The following is a 23,712-nucleotide window of genomic DNA, read 5'->3' as shown; positions in this document are numbered from 1 at the left end:
CTCTCTCTCTCTCTCTCTACACACACACACACACACACACACACACACACACACACATTCTTAGAAATGCCATGATGGAAGATGAGTTAAAGAGGAAGTAGACTGGATTCTTGTCACTTTTATTTGACCATTCTTAAAATTAACCTGTAAATCAAGTTACAGCCTTCTCCTTACACTGTTTTCTTTCCTAGGCTACTGGGATACCAGTTTCTGGTTTTTTTGTTTCCTTGTATGTTTAATTTTTTCATTCCTCCTTTCCTTGCCCAGAAGATGAGAACATTTCAAGAAAAAAGATGTTATTAAAAGGACCAAGTGTTGCAGGAGGGAAACCAGATGTCATAATGTTTGTCGCTAGACTCTCATGTAGTTGACTATGGTTTAAGTCCCAGGCATGGTGGCTTATGCTCATGCGGGTCATGTGAGTGTGCGTGCCCAAGATCCTGAGAGGAGAATGGAGGAGAAAGGATTGCAGCATGACCATCCCCCTGGGGGATGATTTCTCACTTTCTGTCTCTATGTCTCTCTCTGTCTGTCGGGCAAGCACATGCACCCTATAGCAAAAATCTCTCTTAAGGAAAAAAACAAAACAAAGCAAAACAGGACCATGGGGCAGGCCCACATGGGAAGGTTGTTGATTGGCATCCAGAGAACTCCCTGAGTACTCTGGGCAGTCTGGTACCTATGATCCTGGCTGACAGGTTGGGGAGGTTGGGGGTGGATCATGACCTTAAGACCCTGTCAGGGGCGCTGTGTTTTTTCGTTTTTACTTTATTTTATTTTTTATTTTATTTTATATATATTTTTTGCAATAGGGCACGTGTGCTCGCCAGACAGACAGAGAGAGAGACAGAGAGACAGAAAGCGAGAAATCACCCCCTAGGGGAGATGGCCATGCTGCAATCCCCTCTCCTCCATTCTCCTCTTGGGATCTCGGGCATGCACGCACATGCGCTCGGCGTGAGTTTAAGCCACTGGGTCCGGGACTCGAACCACGATCGACTACATGAGAGTCCAACAGCATAACCATTATGCTAACTGCTGGTCACAGGGGCGCTGTATTTCCACTGTCTGTCTGTCTCTTTCATCTTTAGAATAAATAAATAAACCAATACCAAAGAGGGATGGCCAGGTGACCCAGTGATTAAGCTCTGTGCATAGGGAGCTGGATCCTTTATGGGTGATTGTGGTTCAAGTTCAGGTCTTAGCAGCTTGAAAAACATGCCACGCGTGGGTACATTCCTCAAATCCTGATGGGTGGGAGAAAAAGAGGAAAAAGATTGTGGCATGACCATGCCCCATTGGCAGTACTCCTTCTCTCTGGCTAGTGCGTGTGCCTCCTGGCAAGCAAACAAACAAAGCAGACAAGCAGGAGAGCCAAATGATGCAAAGAAGGTGAGGATTCTTTGGGATAGTAAAAAACTATTGACTTTGGAAATGTGGAGATCATTGGTGATCTCTGTTAGAACAATTCCAATAGAGGCAAGGCTAGAAGACAGAGTGGGGGGATGGAATGAAGGAAATGGAAATAAGGAAGTGGAAATGTGGAACATGGCTTTTACTTCTAAAAGGTAATAATAATAGCTAAATATTTCTAGAGGCCTTTGATATGGCAGACAGGATTCTAAAGCTTTCACTGTAAAACTTCTATAATCCTGACAGTAACTGTACGGGTTAAGCACTGTCACTGTCCACATTTTACAAAGGAGGAGGCAAAGACACAAAAAGATAGTATAATTTATGAATTATGATTGCAGAGAGAGATAGAGGTATGATTTGAATCCAAAAAGTGTCACCAGAAAAGAAATTTTTTTTAACTATTATGGTGCACTGCTTCTGTTAAAGTAAACTTAATAGGTAAGGTAATTAATAAATAACTCCTTATAGTAGGCATGAGTAATATTAATAATATAGTAATGTTATGATAATACAGTAGGCAGAATAAATAATATGCAAAGGAGAAAGTAATGATATCAGATTGAATAGGTTATCACTATTATTAGAATAATGTGTTCTAAATATTTAAATATTAAAAACTGAAGAAGGTGCTAATAGTAATCGTTATTTTTTTAGGAGTTTTGATATGAATAAACGGCATTTTAGAGGTAAATATGTGCAATAAGATATAAAATATTACAATATTGTTTTTATGTTTTACTGTGAATGGAATCCTGGCATAAAAAATTTTGTATAAATCAAAGTTTAACTTGAAAAATAGCCTATTTGCAGCATAAGTATCCTTTCCTGACTCTAAGAAAAAAAAATCCTACAAGGTATATGCACTCACCAGAGAGAGAGACAGAGAGAAAGGAAAAGTGAGAAATCACCCCCATGAGGGAAGGCCACACTACAATCTATTCTCTCCTAGTCTCTTCTTGAGATTTTGGGTATATATGCACATGTGCCCAGTGTGTTTTCCCAGCTGCTAGGTCTGGGACTCGAACCACACAGTCGGCCCATGTGAGATCCAGCTGCCTTAACCTCCACGCCACCTGCTGGCCCCCAGATTTTGTTTCAACTGATGTTAGACTGCCAAAGTAATGATAACAACAACCACAACAACAACAACAATGATAACAATACTATTTCCCTGGTAGAGATTCTGAGATTGATGTTTTTTTAACCCTGGTATTTTTATTCTAAGTATATGTCTTTTTTTCTGCTTTCTAGATTAAGTAAATGAAAGGAAAATGTTTCTAAAATCGATTTACAGGAATTTAGTAAAGCACATAAGTTTTACTATTTTTTTTTTTTAACATTATAGTGCCAGTTGCTGAAAGCAAATCTAACAGATAAAAACCTCAGGAGTTTTATACCATGATAAAGGAAAATGTATTGTTCTCACATTAATTTATATCATGGATCATTTGTTTTTTGACTGACAACACTCAAGTTTCATTTACATTCTGGTTTTCTTTCCCTGCTACGATGTATAGATGTGCCCCACCAGAAAATTCCTTAAATTCTCTAGTAAATGTCTATGATGTGGCAGACACTGTTCTCCGTGAGGAGAAACTCAGATAAAACTTAAGTCAGATTTCATGGACCCTCTAGTCTTCTAGCAGAGTCCAATGGAGAGACGCAGAATACCGTGTAATAAATGCTGTGACAGGGATTAACGGGGATCCCAATGCAGGTCTCTCAGTTTAGCCTCCATAATTAGACGTTTGCTGAGAGAAAATGAGCCAACAGCTGAAACTTGAGGGAGAGTAAGAAAAATGTACTTTCTCTGGGACGAGCAGGTGGCATGGTGGTTGGGGTGCTGGACTCCCACATGGCCAGAGTCCCAGACCTGGCAGCTTTCTTTCTCACTTTCTCTCTCTGTCTCTCTTTAATGAGTGTATGTGCTCTGTAGCAAATTAAAAAAATAATAATAATGATAAATTAATAAGTGATTATTTAAAACAAAAAGAAAGATGTACCTTCTCTTTTGTAGAAAACATAAAACTTCTTATGAAAGTTACTTATTTATTTATCAGCATCCTGGTGTGAATGTAAGAGTAGGAAAGAAGTCTGAGGAGGAATGAAGTAGGAGAAAAACCCAGAGATAGCAAGGAAAGTGAGTGTGTAAAGGAATTTAGTTGCCAAGAGAATCAGGGCATATATTAGGAACTTCGTATATTCAAAAAGCTCCTTATTTGAACATAATGGTATATCCACTGCTTCAAATATGGCTAAAGAAGATACTCTTAATTATACCATCTTAGCTCATAGAGATTTATGTTAGTAACAAAGACAGGCTAGATGCATACCAAGCCAAATATACTTTCTTTTTTAGGGGACATAGTTAAATGACATTTTCTGGCCTCACTGCATCTAGATAAGGCCATACAAATAGTTCTGGCCAAGGTTTATGGACAGAAATGATGTGCCTCCTTTCCATGTTTGACTCCTAAAATATGCCATGTGATTCTCCACATTTTTTTTTTCTCTACTTACTGGCCAGCATAGAATATGGTAGAAAACTCTGAGGAGCCATCTGTGGGTGGCAGAACCACAACATGGAAAAAGCCTAGATCTCTGAGTCACCACATGGTAGAAAGCAACACAGGAAAATGTGCATTGAGCTTTCAGTGATCAAGAACTCACCTTTATTAAATTAGGCCACTGAGATTTAAGGGTTGTTATTTACAGCAGCTACCGCAGATCAATTTGACTAATAATGTTAATTTGAAATATAAGTCATATGTGAATTAATCAAGAAATGTGTTTCAATATTTATTATAGAATAATATTTATTGAGTTCTAAGATTTGTACAAATATATTGAATTTTATTCTAGAAAAAAATGTTATGTGGTAGATACTATTACTGTCATCACTATTATAATTGGAGAGAGTTCAGAAAGTTGGAGACATTTATCTAAGATTATAGAATTAAGGCTAGAAGCACCAGTAGTGCAACTGGGCCCATATGGGAGGGACTTGGGGTCCTGTCCTAGACCTCTTTGAGTAAGCCAGGTACGTGTACTCGTGCACATGATCTAGGCCAGCTGAGACTGGAGGTGGATTGTAGTGGGAGGACCCTGATGAGGATGCCAATCTCTTTCTTTCCCTCATTCTCTTTGTGCCTGCTGTCTCTGTCTCTTTTGCTGTCTCTGTCTCTTTTGCTCTCTTTCTGTCTTGGAAGAAATAAATGAAAAAAAAAAGTTTTAAAAATTGAAAAAAATAATGATTATGGAATTAAAAGTAATGAAGAGGCCCGCAGATGGTGCAGTGGTTAAGGTGCTAGACTCGCACATGGCCAAGCCCAGTCTGAGTCCTAGACCCAGTGGATTGAAAATCACAATGGTTCTGTGTGCATGGCCAAAGTCCCAATAGGAGATTGGAGGGCAAGGGATGATCCTGCCATGACCATTCCTTGTGAGGGGTGATTTCTCACTTTCTCTCTCTCTGCCTCTCTTTGTGTCTCTCTAGCAAGCACATGTGCTCTATGACAAAAAAGAAAAAAAAAAGAAAAGGAAAAAAAAGAAACAAAATAGGGAAACCCAAGTGGTTTTGTTTGTTTGTTTGTTTTTTTGCGAGGTTTTTGTTATGAGGGTGCGTGTGCTTGCCACACAGAGAGAGACAGAGAGACAAAAAACAAGAAATCACTCCCCAGGGGGGTGGCCATGGCGCAATCTCTTCTCCTCCATTCTCCTCTCGGGATCTTGGGCACGCACGCACACGCGCCTGGCGTGAGTTTTAAGCCACCAGGTCTGGGACGCGAGCCGCGGTCGACTACATGGGAGTCAAGTGACATAGCCATTACGCTAACTGCTGGTCCCCTGTTTGTTTGTTTTTAAGTTCACTGTAGGGCACATGAGCTCATTGGAGAGAGAGAGAAATCATCCCCTCTCCCCCCCCGGGGAGATGGCAATGCTACTATCCCTTCTTTATTCTCCTTTCAGGATTTTGGGCATGCTCATGTCCAGAGTGTTTTTCAAGCTGTTGGGTTTAGGACTCAAACTGTTCAATCAGCCTTGTGGGATCCATTTGCCTGAACTTTCATGCCAACTCCTGGCCCAAACCCAGTATTTGAATCTATGCATTTGGAAGAGCTGTCCAGATAATAGTGTATTGTTTCTCATTGGCAGATACCATAACACAAAGGGACTTCAAAAATTAGTGTAAAATTAGAATATATTTTATTTTGATATAAAAAATTGAATCCATGCATAGTTTTTTCATAATAAGCAATTATGTGCTTATTAATTAAGTTTTGGAATTCTCATCATATATTTTGGACAACTAATATATTATTCTTTTCAAGAAGGTAAATATAGTTTAATGATACCTAATTCAGTTTTCTTCATTTTGTAGACTAACATAGGAGATTCTCTCTTCGCATAGAAATAGAAATTCTTATCCCAGTATGTTCTTACATAAAAATCTGTATTTATTTTTGTGCTGGTGTCGAACCCTTATTCTGGACCATCAGACCTATTACTTGGTTCTTGAAACCTCTGGCAAGCCATTATTATTATAAAGAAAATAATAGGTAAATAATATATACACACATGCCTTTTTAAAAGATTTTTCAAAAATTATTTTTAAAAAATTTAACCAGAGAGAGAAAGAGCGAGAGAGAGGAAAAATGATAAAGCAAGCTGCTAGGTCCATGACTTAAACTGTGGTTGACCATGTGAGAGTCCAGCACCTTAATCACTATGCTACCTGCCAGTCCCCACACATGCTTTTTTTTTTTTGAGAGGTTTTTGCTATAGGGCGCGTGCGCTCGCCAGACAGACAGAGAGAGACAGAAAGATAGAAAGCAGGAAATCACCCCCCAGGGGGGATGGCCACGCCGCAATCCCTTCTCCTCCATTCTCCTCTTGGGATCTTGGGCATGTACGCACACGCGCCCCGCGTGAGTTTAAGCCACCGGGTCCGGGACTCGAACCGCGGTCGACTATATGGGAGTCCAGCGACATAGCCATTACGCTAACTGCTGGTCCCCCCACACATGCTTTTTTAACCCTAGCCAAATGGTTATTTTAGTAACAAATCTCTCTTGTAATTGGCTGGCAGAAGTTATCTGCTTGTTGTTTAGTATTTAATATCTGGTTTCACTTAATAATGAAAGTTTGTGCTACGGTAACAGAAAGCTGTAATTGAATAGTCAAGTATGGTGTCTATGTGTATACCTTTTAAAATTAATATTTAATTTTATTTATTCATTCATTTATTTTAATTTGGCTGGAGAAAGAGACACAGAGAGAGAGGGGGAAAGTGAGAAAGCAAGGCACTGAGTCTGGGACTTGAACAGTGATTGGCCATGTGGGAGGGTCCAGAGCCTTAACCATCACACCTTCTGCTGGCCCCTGTATATATGTTTTGTAAGGGGTACTTTGTCTATGGGACAATTTATCTCTTTCCTTCATAGTCCTGGAGTTTCAAGGGGAAAATTCTATAGTAAGACCACAGGTCAAATATGTATTAAATATGAGGATGTTGTACGCTCACTCTACCTTTGCCATATTATCATCTTCATCTCCACCAGAGACTTGGTCAAAGCAAACACACCTCTTTATTGAAAGGGTAGACTTCAATTTGAGTTGAAAGACCACAGCCTGATCCCATTTCTACATGCCCCTGTTCAGGTGGACCGGCAGCATGAAGCCCCACAGCCCTGGTGCACACTGTATCTACCATTGCTCCACATTTGTAGCAGATACTTTCCTACCTTTTCCGACAACACATCCCTATTGTTATCGACTGGAAATGTATTAAAGACGCACAAGGGCATTTTAGTATGTGTATCGTGCATGAAAAATATTATTGCCTGACAGGCTTCAATTGGCAAGTGAGAGAGCATTTATTGCAGGAAGCAGCAGTCCCAAACAGCAAGCAGTGCACACGGCAGGTAATTGTTCCTTTAACATTGTCGGTGCCTGTTCCCGAAGACGCAGGCTCCTGCCCTTGCCTCATCCACACCCAGAGGACCTGCTAGACACGCAGCCAGCCATCTCTCTCTGGGATCAAGCTGTCAGCGCAAACTTGCGTTCTTCCTCTTTTTCTGAGCTAAGCTCTACCCCCAGAGCGCCCGATGCCTTCCTGAGTGAAAGCTCTGAAAGAGCTCCCTTCTAAATTGCATCACACGTGCCTCCATACCCTTCAAACTGACAGAACAAAAGAGCCAAATTCCAAAAGTCTGGTCTGAGTGACTCGTTAGTTGTGCTGGGTGATTACCTCTTAATGGGCTGGGAGCACTGGCTGGGGTAGTTTTCTTGCTGTTGAACTGAAGCTTGCAGAGTCCTTTCCTGGTTAGTTACTAATTAAGGTTGATTTGCTTAATCAGTGAAACACACTAAGGAGAGCAAGAAGAAAAGGGACAAAAGAACGTCCCTTACTCTCCTTCATCTCTACAAATTAGTGACAGTGAAATGATTTGGACCAAGATTCAGAAAAGTAAACTCTTCTCTAGAGAGACTAAGCAGGCCTGCTGCAATGTATTCGCGTGTGGGTGTGTGTGTCCTTTTCCCTTCCAGGGCTGATGTTGACACCAAATAACAGTCATGTTTTCTCGATGGCTATTTAGTGTAGTCAGCCCCAGAGCATTACTGCCGGTTCTTCCCGCCCTTCTCAGCGCTAACCATTAATGACTATGTTCCACTGACAAGGGTCACTCTATTATGCTGACATAATGAACTGGGAGATGTGATTTCCAAGTTCCGAGGCTGACTCTGTGACACTGGTAGGGTGACGTTCTCACCTCCTGGTGCCCCAACTGTGTACGTGACACACTTGGAAGAATAAATATTGATCTGCTCGGTGAAGATGTGCACCATGTGAAATGTCAATGCTTTTAAATGGCTTTGGACATACAAAGTAGCTATTATTACTACTATTATTATAAGGTATGAAATCTCAGAGTGTCTCATCTTTACCCTTTATCCTCATGATTAGTGCATGTGTGTGGCATACCCACTCTGTCTACACCACCACTCATATCACTGGACACTGTCGCGATGCTCTCAGACATATTTGGAGACTCCCCAGCAAGAAAGGTTAGAATTATTCACAACCATCATGTAAACACTTGTTTTGGTGACTGTCATCATGAAGGCCTCACTGATGGGACATTAAAAGATTTGTGGGAAAATGGAGTTAAAGTGCGAATGCATTTGGTACAGAAAAAAATTGAAATCCATGCACAGTTTTTTTCATAATACACAATATTCAAGAACTTTTCGAAGACCCCTGGTAATATTACTATAGGGTTGGAGATTTTCCATGTGTCTTCACAGGATGATTCATTTCTTTGTACAGAGGGAAGAAACAAAAGTATTGTTTAAAATCAGAATTGAGTTGGAGACCTAAAATGAAGGGGTTAATATCTGTTCTTCAGTTGCCAAAACAATTCTGGGGGAGAGTTAGGTAACTGAATGTAAACCGCCATACAAAAACAGTGGTGTAGGAAAGAGTCCTGGCTCCACTGAAATTTACCAGGGCCACTGGGTGGGTAGCAGTGACAAAACTTGGGGGAAACAGGAATGGGATAAGATGGCAAGAGGCAAGAACTCGGCATGGAATAACGGCCAGTGGGAACAGCCAAGTGACACAGGTAACAAATAAATACGTAATACATCATTTTGAATCACTTGTTAGCTGGTGCTTTGATGATAAGGTCTCCCTTCCCATTGTGCTTAAACTATTTTTTAAAGGATCTTTTTTTTTTTTATTTCTTTAATGGGAGAGAGTGCAGGCATGTGTGAAAGAGAGAAACACTCCAGAGGGTTTCATCATGCTGTGATCCTCTTTCCCCAGGTCTCCAGCTATTGATAGTTGGGAACCTTGGGTGTCATGTTTTTTGTCAATTTTTGTCTGAACCCTTGGTTAGCCATATGGTTTTCAGTGTTGCAGTTTAGAATAACTCTGCTTGAGCCACTGGGGCTGGGCCATGTTGAAACTTAAGAGACTAGGTCGTTGAAGTCATGACACATTTATGCATAGAAAAACATTAAAAAAAAATACTACGTCATGACTTTTCTGACAACCCAATATGTTATATACAATAACTGACAAGTATTTAAAGTGTACACTTTGATGGCTTTTGACATACGTATGCCCCATGTTGACACCACAGCAATCAAGACAAAAAAAACCACTTTTATTATATCTCCAAAATTCATGTATCCCTTCATGAGCCATCCATCTTCCTATTTCCTTCTCTAGGCATGCTCTGCCCTGCTTTCTCTTACTACATATGGATTCACCTTCTAGAATTTCATACAAACCAAATAAATCACTCAGTCTGTATTTTTTTTTTTTTGGTGAAGTTTTCACACAGCATAATTATTTTAAGATTCATTCAGCTTGTTGCTTATAAAAAAAATCCTCTTTTTTATCTTGACTAATATTCAATTGTATGAGTACACCTTAATTTACTCATTCATCTGTTGAACTTCTGTATTTTCCGTTGTTGCCTGGTACAGATAAAACCTGCGGTGAAAATTTGTGTGCAAGTCTTTGTGTAGACATTGCTCTTGGGTAAAAACCTGGAAGTCACGTAAGGGGTGTGTGTCCCCATTGTTTCTTCATTTTTTACAAATTTTAATAAAACTCTGATAAACACATGGACTAGTGTTAGTAGGATTAGGAATAAAGAAACTGAAGTTATATCCTATGAATCCAACCAAAGATCGAATAATATCTGAGTGGGATGTGGAAAAGTATTTGCAGTGAGTGACTTGGGACTGGATATTAGACAATTCTATTATTCTCAAGTATTCTAAATCCTCTAAATAAGAGGACTGGGTGCACACCCGAATTATACTTTCGTCCATTTTTAAGCTATTCATTCAACTAATGTTTATTGACTATCTCCTGGGTGCCAAGGAATCTGATGAGGACTAGAAATACAAAAGCAAACACTACTGATAAAATCCAGGTCTTAGCAGAATTTGTAGTCATAGGTAATAGGATGCACAAATAAGGGGACTTTGAAAAATTTGTGGAAAATGGGAGTAAAAGCTAAGTTTATTTTGGTGCAAAAGATTTTGAAATTCCTGCATCATGTTTTCACTATACACATTTTCTGTGAACTTTTTGAAGACTTCACTTTGCAGCGCTTTGTAAACTCATCAGGATCCTTTATAATCTACTACAGAACAACTTTCTTATTTTTTCCCTAACTTCTTCCTTGCTTCCTTTGATTTAGGCAAATACAGTTCTTTATTGGCTTCTAATTCTTCAGACGTTGCTCAAGTGGTTACCATGTGGAATGCCTTTCCTTCTCCCCATCTGATCAAATCTTGCCAGTTTCTTTGAGAAGGCTGCCTGGGACATCCCCAGCCTGAAGAAACATCAAGGTTTTCTGATTTATCTGATCCAGAGTGTAATCTATATCATTGTTTGTAACCTCTGCAAAGATTATTTTAATTCATAGCCAAGACTGAAAACTACTGTCCCAAAGGAGTTTTATTGGTATGGTTTCATTTGACTGAATTGACTTAACTGCAAACTTTCTTTGTTCCTCTATATTTTCTTCCATCCTGTCAGAGGGTCCTCCACATTTTCCTGGTGTACCTTTGCATAGAGGTTTACATTCCTATCTCTTTGACCACCCACAAGATATGTCTTTTTCAACCATCATCCTGTTTCCTTGTATGTTTGTCTCACTCTACCAATTATTCCTCCCTCTTGATATGTGCTTAGAAGTGTACAGAACCTTAAAAAACACTTCTTGTATTAATTTTTCCATCATCTGATTTCTCAGAGGACTCCTTAATATATACTGTTTTATTCCCACTCATTTCTTATCCTCGACCATGGGCTTTCGCCCCATGCAACTGAAACTGATCTTTCAAAGCTCATGCAATAATACATGATAGGTGCTTAATATTTGCTGAATAAATGCATGAATTCATGACTCTAATCACCAAATGAATAATATGTAAGCAGTTCCCATCTTCCTTGGCTCATGGCTAATCAAGACCATGCGTTTGTTCTTAGCTTTTTTAATGTAGAATCCTGGTTTTTCTCCATTCCAGATATTCCTCTATGACTCCTTTGCTGGCCACTTTTCAGGAGCCATGTTCGTGATCTGTGAGGGTGTGGTGGCAGACTAATTGGGCACTCAACATCAAGTCCTTGACACTTTATCATCTTATGATTTAGGACGAATCATCTCACTTTACTGAGCCTAATTTTTCTCTCTATTTTTAATAATAACTTTTATTTTAATTTCTAATTTGAATATAACAGGTATATATCTTTGTGGAGTGCTGTGTGGTTTTTCAAAGCACGTTAGACTGTGTTTTATGATCAAATCAGGAAAATAAACATACCTACCACCTCTAACATTTATCAGTACTTTGTGTTAGACACATTTATCTGCTTTTCTGATTATTTTGAAATATATATTGAATTATTATAGAGCCTTCATTTCTTTATCTGTAGAAGGGAGAGCATAATAATGTTGTAGAGGGTGATATGCTACTTAAATTCTATTGCAAAGACAATAAATACTCAGTAAGTGTTAGTGGGTATTCCAGTGGATGCTAGCTCCCTAGGGGCAGACACCATACGATTTTTTTTTTCACCGTTGTGATTCTGTCCTCAAAACCTACACAGTATTTTGCACAGGGTGTTTGCAACGTATTAGTGGCAAAGCTATGGGTGAATGGCTTGTTCTGCTCCTCTAAATGGATGAAGCCTTGAATTCAGCTCTCTTGATTCTTCCTTTCTTAACTCATTTTTTCCTTAATGATCTTTTGACTCCATTTATTCTTCATTTCTTTCATGTGGATGACTACTAAACCTAGATGAAATCAGACTACGCCTCTGTGATTTCCACATCCACATCTGTTGTCTTTAGACACTTCTGAAAAGAACATCTCCAAAGATATTACATTAATAACCTTAAACTCCCTATCCTGGAAAAAGAGCTATTTTCTTCTCTTAAGCCTTATTATTGTTTCATATGTTCTCTTATTACCTATTTGTTTATTTTGCTTATGTATTTGGAATAGCCTCCAAATAGTTCTTGTTGCCTATTTGTTTATTGGATTTATGATAATCCCACTTCCAAATATTTTTATTCCTAATGTGTAGCTTAATGTGGTAGCTACCAGCCACACTGATAATATTTGAAAATCCACACCCCTTATCCTACCAGTAATTTAACTCTACTTTAATAAAAAATCTTTATGTAAAACATTTCCTCATTAAGCAAGCAACATGTATATGCATTTTAATTATAAAAAATAATAGCTTAAGCAATACAGAAAGTATAAAAGGAAAGGCACAATCTCACTTCATCATTGCTGCTTGCCCCACTCGCACTGTTTTTTATTCAGTACGTTTGTTTGAATCTTGTTATCGATTTGGGATAAAGCCTTTGTAGACCTTTTTCATACATTCAGAACAAATACATTTTGACTTTCCCTTAATGGAAATGGGGCCATGCTCTATCTGTCCTTGTTAATGTGAAACCAGACTTTTCCCTCATTAGTATATTTTGGAGGGTTGATCATTTACATCTTCCTCTTCCTCTAGAACTACTGAATAGTATTCCTTGGGTCGGATGTACCATAATCTATTCAGACAAACCTTTACTGCTGTATACTAAAAAGCTACCTTGCTATGTTTATTTCCCATCTGTTTGATAAGTGCAGTCTTCTAACTAAATAAGAAAAGCACATTTCAAACTTTTCTGTCTTGGCCTTTTTGTGCATCCTATCCTTTCTCTATTTCTTCTTCTTCTTTTTTTTTTTGAGAGGTTTTTGCTATAGGGTCCGTGCGCTCGCCAGACAGAGAGAGAGAGACATTTAACTCTACTTTAATAAAAAATCTTTATGTAAAACATTTCCTCATTAAGCAAGCAACATGTATATGCATTTTAATTATAAAAAATAATAGCTTAAGCAATACAGAAAGTATAAAAGGAAAGGCACAATCTCACTTCATCATTGCTGCTTGCCCCACTCGCACTGTTTTTTATTCAGTACGTTTGTTTGAATCTTGTTATCGATTTGGGATAAAGCCTTTGTAGACCTTTTTCATACATTCAGAACAAATACATTTTGACTTTCCCTTAATGGAAATGGGGCCATGCTCTATCTGTCCTTGTTAATGTGAAACCAGACTTTTCCCTCATTAGTATATTTTGGAGGGTTGATCATTTACATCTTCCTCTTCCTCTAGAACTACTGAATAGTATTCCTTGGGTCGGATGTACCATAATCTATTCAGACAAACCTTTACTGCTGTATACTAAAAAGCTACCTTGCTATGTTTATTTCCCATCTGTTTGATAAGTGCAGTCTTCTAACTAAATAAGAAAAGCACATTTCAAACTTTTCTGTCTTGGCCTTTTTGTGCATCCTATCTTTCTCTATTTCTTCTTCTTCTTTTTTTTTTTGAGAGGTTTTTGCTATAGGGTCCGTGCGCTCGCCAGACAGAGAGAGAGAGACAGAGAGACAGAAAGCGAGAAATCACCCCCCAGGGGGGATGGCCATGCCGCAATCCCTTCTCCTCCATTCTCCTCTCGGGATCTTGGGCACGCACACACACGCGCCCAGCGTGAGTTTAAGCCACCAGGTCTGGGACTCGAACCATGATCGACTATGTGGGAGTCCAGCGACATAGCCATTACGCTAACTGCTGGTCCCCATCTATTTCTTATAATAAAACTTCTGCTTATCCTACAAAATCCAGCTCAAATGGTACCTTATATGTGGTCCTCTACACTATACTAAAACCAATCTTCTACATCTTATTCTCCCTCCCCAATCCTCTGAGGATAGAAACTGAGAATTTCTCACTTGCAGAACTAAACCTACTGTCCAACATATTGTCGACTCTAAATTCATACATTTATGGCACAAGTGATTAAATTCTTTTTAACCTTCTATAATCTTTCTTATATACACATATAGGTTATAAGCACGTCCATGCTAAAAACATACTTCAGCATGCTTTGAATAATGTGCATGTGTGATGATTTGTATGCTGGTGCTACTGCAGCCATATTGTAGACATGAGCAAAGGTGGAGTTCTTCCCTTAACCATAGTGTACCAAAGTGCCCCTCAGTCAATATAGGAGGCTACCACAAAGAAAGGAGGATGGGACTGGCCTATAGCTTAGTAGTTGAGGGAGCTGAATCCCACGTGGATGACCATGCAGTCTGAATCCTAAATGCACATGCTCTTTGGCAATAAAAAGAAAAAAAAGGTGTAAGGGTGAACTTACCAGGATCTCCAAGAGGATTTAGAATTGAGCTAGATAATCCTAAAAGAAGGTAAAAGAAGAATTATTGAGTGGATCTATCCATTGTTTTTGCATGTCTGGATCCCTTTTCACTTTGTTTCATGAACGATAACTACTTTCCAGTAGAGAATCAATTCCATACAGTTTGAATGGGAATGGCTTGCCCACACATGCTGTAAGCACAGACACATGGTAGTCAGAATTTTCTACCTCCTAGTCATCAGCTTGAGATACACAAAAGTCATTTTTCACTGTCATGTATAAAAAATCTATCTGGGGCCAGCAGATGGGGTAATCGTTATGTCACTGGATTCCCACGTAGTTGACTACAGTTCAAGTCCCAGACCCGGTGTCTTAAAACGCATGTCTGGCATGCATGCGTGTGCTGAAAATCCCAAGAGGATTAAGCAATAATGACTACTACCTACTACACCTAAATGAAATCTCCTCCAAGAGGAGAATGGAGCAAAAGGGATTGCATCATGGCTATCCCATCTTGGGGGTGATTTTTTACTTTCTCTCTCTGACTCTCCAGTGAGTGCATACACCCAATATAAAATAATCTATCTCCAAAAAAAAAAAAAAACAAACAACAAAGCCTATTTGAGACTAAAGCCAAAGCAAGGAGGTCAGCTAGTGAAGAAAAGAAGGTAAGGGCAGGGATTGAATTCATTTTTTGGGTCTCTGGGTTTAGTTCCTAAAACTTATCTACTCCTGGACATCCTAGGTATGTGAGTCTACAAATTCCCTCTTTGTCTATACTTGTTGTACTTCTATGACCTGTAATAGAAAGAAACTGCCAGAAGTGTATACAAGGTTTGATTAATTTTAAATATTTCTTCATGACTCTATTTTCTTCCCATCTCTTTTTAGAGGATGTATGCTGATTAAATTCTCTAAACCTAATTGTTTAGTCTTTGCTTTCTAACTCCCAAAATATTCGCAGAGTAGAAATGTTTAATTTTGTGAAGGTATGCCAAAATGATCTACAAAAAAGGCTTAAAATTGGAAACTGAATCTTTTGCTAAAGTGAATGGTAAGGAATAAAGAAACTGAGACATGGTTTCTGCTGATCTGGTCTTTATCAGTTCCATTCAATTTATAAGAGTGAGAAGAGGCGATGGGAATTCAGTACGTACTCAACATACTTGATACATATGTTGAGTACATACTCAATTCAACTATGTCATGAAATTTACCCATCTCATGTAGATATTGTTATCTTAATTTGAATGATTTTTTAAAATTAAATGATTGGGACCACCAAATGGCATGGTGACTAAGTCTCTGGATTTCCTTGTGGCTGAATGTGGCTCAGGACTTACATCTGGTGGCTTGAGGATCACTCCAGGAATGTGTGTGTGCATGCCCAAAATCCTGAGAGAATGGAAGAGAAGGGATTGCAGTATGGCCATACCCCCTGAGGGGATAATTTCTTACTTCCCTCTTTCTTTGTCTCTCTCCAGTGAGCACATGTACCCTATGGCAAAAATCTAAAAGTAAATATATATATGTGTGTGTGTGTGTATATATATATATATAACTTTTTTTGGAGTTCTATCCTTTTAAAAAAATTATTTATTCGTTTCTTTAGAGAGAGGAAGAGAGAAGCGAGAATGCATGCAACAGGGTCTCCATGCCCAGTCCACCCCAGCCATCCCAGATGACAGGCACACACACATACAGGGAGGTCTTGAGTCATGAACCTGGGAGCTTGTCATGTGGGTCTAGCATCACAGGGCAGTGCATTTCTGTTGTACCACCAGCTGGGTCCGCATTCTTTTTTTTTTTTTTTTTTAAAGTTTATTTCTTGAGAGAGAGGGAGGAAAAAAGGGAGGATGGATTCCCGATAAGATCTTATCATGTCAATGTCTTCCCCCCAACTCTTAAAAATAGCCTGGATCTTGGGCACACCTGTGGGTACACCTGACATTTTCAGGTCAAACCAAGATCTGAACCCGTGGCCTTCCCATATGGCACCAGTGTCTTACAGCAGCACCCTGCTGCCTGTGTCAGCATTCTATTCTTACACAAGATCATCCAACTACTAGGTATAGTAAATACAAGATAAGAACCAGCTGGGCCTGACTTCTCAACCCTCTCTCTCTGCCATCCACGATGCCATACAATTAGCTCGAATATAGACTCTGTTCTCTTTTCACTGTAAACATTTTCAACTTTAGTCAACTGTCTCAAAGTTCCTGGTCTGATTATTATTGTTTTGGGAAAGAACTAAACCGATCATTTTCTAGAGAGAAGTACAAGGAACTTCAAAAAGTTCATAAAATCATAATTAAAATTCAGATTTATTTTGTTACAAAAAAAATTTTTAAAGGCATACACAATTTTTTCATAATACACATTTCCATGAACTTTTTGAAGATGCCCCTCGTATGTTAGTAATGTAGAGAGCATGAGATTTGAAATTGGAGACATGAATTCTAATCCTGCTATTTTTGAGTAAAGAGCTCTGTGATTGTGAGGCTCGATTTTTCCAGACGTTAGGCCTCTCCTTGGTCAAATAAAAGACATGAGTCAGTCATCTCCAGCATTCTTCTGGAGTTTCTCCAGTGCCCTGTGCTCTCCCAGTGAGAGATCAGATCACCCCATCTTATGATGAGATTAGATACAGTGACATCTTGTTCAACTCAGTGTCCCCAATAACAAGCTCAGTGTCAGACAAGAAGTAAAACATCAATAAATATGTGTTGAATAAATAAATGAGACTAAAAGTTCTATTTATTTTGTGTGCAAAACAGTACTATTTATTATATATGGGTGTGTTTCTTTCAATAACCAAAGAAGTGCTCTTGAAATTACCGAAAATACTTGTAATTTTGCTAATGGGAAGTAAAAATAGATTAATGATAGATTTGGGTACTGCAGTATTCTGTATATCAGTATGTATTTTCAAGAAGATTTCCTTTTCATCATCAGCAAAGAGTTAATATATATATTCTTTAAAATAGGAGATGTATTTTCAAGTGTAAAATGGTCACTGTAGATAGCCATGGAAATTGAACATTTCAGGCTTGGTAACTGAGCCGTCTTGGTGAACCTTCGGTGTGAATGAAGCCTTCCTTAATCGGCTTTCCCTATATTATTTCATCCTGGGAAAGAAAAAGCAGTAGCTAAGCCAGAAGCAAGCAGGATAACAAAAAAAGGAGTCTGCGGCCAAAGCAACAGAATTACTTTTTTTTTTTTTCTTTTCTTTTTATCCCTTCACTTGTGTTTGTGAAGGAGAAGTAAGCAACGTGGTTTTTTGTCTTTGTTTAGACGTTGGACAATAAAAAATCACAAGAACATATATTTTTGACATACTATTTTTTGGTGTTCTTTGGAATTTGGACCCTAATTAAAAAATATGTGTTTCCTAGCCCTTCTTACTGTGAAAATCCTTGGCAATATAAACAGATGCACTGGTTGGCTTTTAATTCTGACACCAGACTGTCTGAAATAATAGCTCTAAGAAAGTGTGAATTCTTTCATTCCTCAAGCTTCAATTATAAGTACTTAATTTGTTTCTCTTTCTATTGCTGACTGTAGTACCAATCTGGTTTATTTTCATCTGGCTAAACATGATGCACTTTAAAAGCCCATCATTCTGAAAAGTTTATTCTGTACAAGAAGACAAAACAAGCTAGAAGTTTGACTTATTTCATACTCCAGGGCATGTCACTCTAACTTAACAATTAAGATGTTAAGTGGCGTTCTGAAAATTTTCAGTAATATAGGCCTGTAAGGTGACAGAAGAGGAGTCCTTGATAAGCAGTTTGGGAACACTAAATATTTTTCATAAAAGTTGATTCATCATTTGATAAATGAGCCAAGTTAACAGCTTACTAACTCATTTTGACCTTTCACAGTCAAAGATATTCTTCAGTTTTTGTGTCCACCATTTCTTACACCTTGTAACCAATTTGCCGTGTTGGTTTTAGCTTGTATGGTGACTGGGCAGTACTGACTTCTGGACCTGGATGAGGGATTGCAAGTGGCACATTAACCAATAAGTCATCAGTTCCTTGGAGTGAGGATATTTTAGAAAAATCATTAGTACTGGTGTTCATAAATATCATATTTCTACTATTAAATGTTTACTCTGGGGCCAGCAGGTTGCATGGAGATTAAGGCAGTTGACCCTACAGGGCCAATTCTACAATTCCAGTCCCAGACTGATTTTCAGCAGCTTGAAAATCACAAAGGGGGTATGTGTGTTTGGATTGCTGTGTGGCCATTCCTCCTGGGCAGTGATTTCTCACTCGCCTTCTCTCTCTCTCTGTTTCCTGTGAGCACACATGCCCTAGAGCAAAAAACTTAAAAAAAAAATGTTTACTATGTAGAGGTGTGTTTTTACTTTCTGGGGACAAAAATAAAATGAAAGGCAATTTTATTGTTGGAACTCATGATAAACAGAATGTTATGTTTCTCTAACTTTATTTTATTTTATTTTATTTTTTTTGTTCTATGTGTGTCTTAGCATTTTGAAATGTTTTCACCAATTATCGTGGCACCTAATACTGAAGAAGTTTATGTTCCACTTGTAAATAATGATTAGGGCTACAATGTAGTAAGTTTTATGGCAGAAATCGTTCAATTGTTTGTGATCTCACTGTATTCTTCAAAACTACCCTATGGGTATTATTATTAGGATTATCTCCAATTTAGAAAGGAAACCCATTTAGTGATGTTAAGTTAACTCACCCACATTCAGAGTCAACAATGGTAGAAGCAAGGGTTTGAACCAGGAAGTGCCAGTGTTCAGTCCCAACCTCGCTGCTCCTAGGCACTGCAACTGTTAATAGACCTAAGTCTTTGCACGTATGACCCCATTTAATCCTTTCCAGAAACTACTAATGTTGAGCATATTATACCCATTTTACAAATGTAGGGACTGAAACCCTGTTGAAGTAATTTGCTCAGACTCATTGAATTTGTCATAATGCAGATGACCTTTGAAACAAGATCTGCCTAATTCCATCAACCCTGTGCTCAAAATTTTCATTGAAAACTGCACAGTGACACTTGTTTAGGGGGTTAGAGTTTATTTAAACCTAGTAGATAGCACCAACACAATTCCTCAGGGTGCAGTGTCTGAATGTCAAAAAGGTAATTAACTATGTTTGATGTCAAAAAGGTAATTTCCCGATAAGGATAAGGGCCAGTGCTGTGTTCTGCTGTCCTTGACATGTTTTTAACAGTGATGAGAAAGGATTCGGGGGTAATGTATTTCCAGAGTAAAAGCAGAGGCTGAGGCTTGGGCTCCCGGAGTATCTTCCTAAGCACTTTTGCATGACACATACTTTAGTTCATTTGCCTTCAATCAATATCCCCTAAAATTAAGTTTGCCGTGATAACGTTTCTTCAGATACAATGCAAAAAACACATAGTGGCATTCTTTTCATCTTTTTGCAAAAATACAACTACAATTTTGTCCATTTAAAAAAAAAATTCCCCACTCGTAGAAAATTTATTTTTGTGAAATTATATTTTGGAGAATATAAACCGAGTGGCCTGTAAGTTTCATGACGATACTTTAGGGCAATAGTTTGCACAAGCCACGATAGCTTCTAAGTTGTTTCTTGTTTTTCTTGGCCTCATTGCAATCCTTGCCAGAACTTCCCTTCTTCTCTGCTGCATTAGTAATGCAGAATGAAATTCATTGTGCCCATTATATCTGTTAAATGGTTTCCATTTTAACTTGAGAAAAATGTATTGACGTTCATGTGTTTGGCATGGAAAATGTGTATATCTATCGAAGATAGCAACTTGTCTGTTGGAATTACAGTGCATTATGTATAATGCTGCTTTTAGCTGTGCATGTACATTTCCTGGAATCTTATTGTGTCAGAGCTTGGAAAGTTTACACAAGCATTGGTAATCTAATTTTTGTCTGGTGGGTGGCTGTGGAAATATGGAGTATTTGAAAAAGCAAATGTCTTGGCCATCTGTGCCAGGGAGTGGTTTGGTGGCAGGGGTGTGTAGTCAGGTGGGTAAAAAACACCCATCGAAAACAGGCTTAAAAATATTGCCCCAAGTCTAACCTAAATACTAATTTCCCAAGAGCAGAAAGATATAACAGTTATAGTGAGATGGTTTTTAGCACATTTCTGGCTTTTCCTTTTAGGAGTTCTAATTGTAAGGTTGAAGAATCTGTTTTATCTTTCTCCTGCCTCTTAACGATAATCCTTCTCTAGACTATATTGTTTTCTGGGTCTTTTGTCTTCTGCAGACATGAGTCTTTGGCTCATGAACATCTTGTTAAGGTCTGTTGAGGATTAGGGGCTGTGACACAATTTTCTTGCTGAGTCTTTTTATTGGGGATTTTTCAGCTGGTTTGTCTTGGAGGTCTTTGAAATGTCTTCTGTCGAGCAATGATTTTCATTTTTCTTTGTTCTCCTTAAAATTGGGGTTGTATTTTGCTCAACTGTTCCTGGGGTCTAGGTAATGAATTGTATTATTTAATAGGTGAGTGTGAAATTCTGTGTGCAGCAGCCGTACTGCTCTCTGTCCCTCCGAGTTGCTTAAATCCTACTCACTGAGCTGCTGCTGAACTGTGATACAGTTTTTGTTTTTCAGCTTTAAGCGGATGTCTGCCATCCACCTGAAGCAGGGTTTCTTAACTTGGACAGTCACTGTCATTTTGGGCTGGAGCATTCTTTGTTGTCAGGGGTTGTGCTGTGCTTTGAGGGTTGGGAGTCAGGGTCCCTGGCCTCTCTGGCCTCTAGATGCCAGTAGCACCTCCTTCAATGCCTCCAGGTGTTTGTCATGTCTCCTGGGGATGAAATGACCCCCTGTTGGGGATCACTGATCTAAAGCAAGGCCGAAAGACAAATCTGGTGTAATGTAAAGGAATTCATACAAAAAGCATTGAGCTCTGGAGATGCAATGGCAGTGCTCAGAGAGCTTGCCGTCTTGGAGGATTTGTGGGGGGGACTGTTTCACATGTCCCTGGAGAAAATAGTGTAGTAATTGTCTATAGTTTCTTAGACTGAGTAACAGAGGAGGTAAGGGTCACCTTTTAACTGCTTTGCTCTGATCTGCTAATTATCTCCTCACCCAGTGCTGCTTTTTATCTCCCCTCCATGCAACTTGATTCACATAAGGAAGATTTTAATTCTTCTCAGACTTTCTACCTTAACTACCTTCCTACCCTAACCTCTCTGCTCTTCTGTTTCCCCCCACTGGTTTCCTTTGGCTCAAATAGGAGCAAGGTACCCATTTCTTTCTTTAATCCACTTCACCACCTAATCGTACACTCTTCTGAGGACCAATGTTAACAAGAGGCTTTCTTATTCCATAATGCACCTCATAAGGAAGTAATGTTTACCATGATGAATATTTTCTGTTCTAACCAAAAAGCGGATATGCTGCCGACCGCTGCAGCACAAGCTTTTTCAGGTTTAACTTTTTTCCAACACCTCTTTGAATGAGTTACATCTGTGACATTTAATGGAAGTCTTGGGGGCCTGTCAAAGGGCATTTGATTTGCCACTGAAATAACAATTAAAATAACAAGCAAACAAAGAAAGTAATCAAATGCATCTTATGATAAATCAAGGTTTTATTTTATTTTTTAATGCTTCGAAAGATGTGGAGGTATGCTAACAATCTATTTGATCAATATATGGGATGTAAAAAGAAGAGGAGACAAGATTGACTGATGAATAAAATGAAACTGACACAAACAGGCTGACAGCCAGCTGTAAGTCTCTTTAGGGCAAATGCAATTAACTTAGAATAATAGACTCAAATTTGATGGTTAGAAATGCATTTTTATTAACAATCACAGGCTGAATCATTATGCTCTTATGAATAAAATGGTACTTATATTTTGTGCATGTGTGTGCATGTATTATATAAATACATATACATATCTCTCTGTACATATATATTCATGCCCCTCACATTCCTATGTGCTCTGCTTATAATTTGGGTGGAAAAGTTGATTTTTAGAATAATATACTTTAAAAAGGAAATTCATTCATAAATTGTCTCCAGAACTATAAATTCTGAATATTCTCCCAAATTACATATATAAAAATCATGCTACTTATCTGGTGCTATTACACATAAAGCCAGTGAGCCCTGGTCCCAGAACTGTTGGTCCTTTGGGGATTTGGAATTGCAATCAGGGATTTACAGATTTCATTTTGAAGAGGAGAAGTCATTACTAGAAACCTAAGCTCATTTCCTCTCCTTTAATAGCTATTTTAAATCATTCATTTAGAAAATACATTAACTATTTAGGGTACTCGCAATACGTTTTTCTTGGCATGGAGTCTGCATTTTTAAAAGAGTTTTTCTAAAATTATTTCAAAAGATGAAAATTAGGGGGAAAAAAAAGACCAAGTGAAATTTTGATGATTTAAAATTACTTTGGATACCATGTTTCTCTCACTGCCTAAGAGAAAACAACTTGAAACTTTAACAAAATATTAGAATATTAGCAAGCTCTCTTAATGTCTTAATGCTTCATAGATTTTTAAAAAGTACATGACCATTGAAAAATTATAAAGTGAACTTTGGACATGATTAAGAAATAGCTTTCTTAAATGAATATGTTAATAAATAGAAAACAGTTTTAATTTCTATACTAGTTACTTAATATTTATGACAACTTTAACTAGTAACTGGGTAATAAAAGGAAAGAATTATCCTCAAAAATAAGCAACTTAAAATTTCTGCAAAAAATTTAGAATATGTAGTCTTGCATAACACTTTGCAAACTGCTTTTTATATATATATATTTTTTTCAAATGCAAAATAAAGCTCCCTGAGTTATGTAATTGCTATTCTTCAAAAGGACATCATGAAGGTTGACAATTTAAAATGTACTTTTCCTGTCACCATCCAATTTTTTTGAATGTCTACTGATGGTGTTAAAAACAATCTCCTCAGAAAAGGGCTGCCATTGCCAATTTAGGACACTGGCTTTGTTATTAGCGTAGGCATATTAGATCATCCTCTTGCTCTTCCTGCCTGCTTTGTTCTTTTGATATGGCAGGGAACTGAAATTGACAAC

General features: G+C 38.2%; 1 protein-coding gene across 2 annotated transcripts in view; it reads right to left on the bottom strand.

Annotated features, from left to right (window-relative positions):
- The window catches only part of MDFIC2 (MyoD family inhibitor domain containing 2), a 140,229-nt gene that overhangs the window by 41,256 nt on the left and 75,261 nt on the right, over positions 1-23,712 (bottom strand). Inside the window, exon 2 of one of the 2 annotated variants that reach the window (XM_027776553.1) lies at positions 14,673-14,711. The exons of the other annotated variant lie outside the window; for it this stretch is intronic. Coding sequence (XP_027632354.1) covers positions 14,673-14,711 — 39 coding nt within the window. The remainder of the gene's footprint in view (positions 1-14,672; positions 14,712-23,712) is intronic. 2 annotated transcript variants of the gene reach the window in all.

The sequence above is a fragment of the Tupaia chinensis genome, unplaced genomic scaffold (genome assembly GCF_000334495.1).
Source record: "Tupaia chinensis unplaced genomic scaffold, TupChi_1.0 Scaffold000682_1, whole genome shotgun sequence".
Lineage (NCBI taxonomy): Eukaryota > Metazoa > Chordata > Mammalia > Scandentia > Tupaiidae > Tupaia > Tupaia belangeri.
This window is presented reverse-complemented; position numbering and strand designations above follow the sequence as displayed.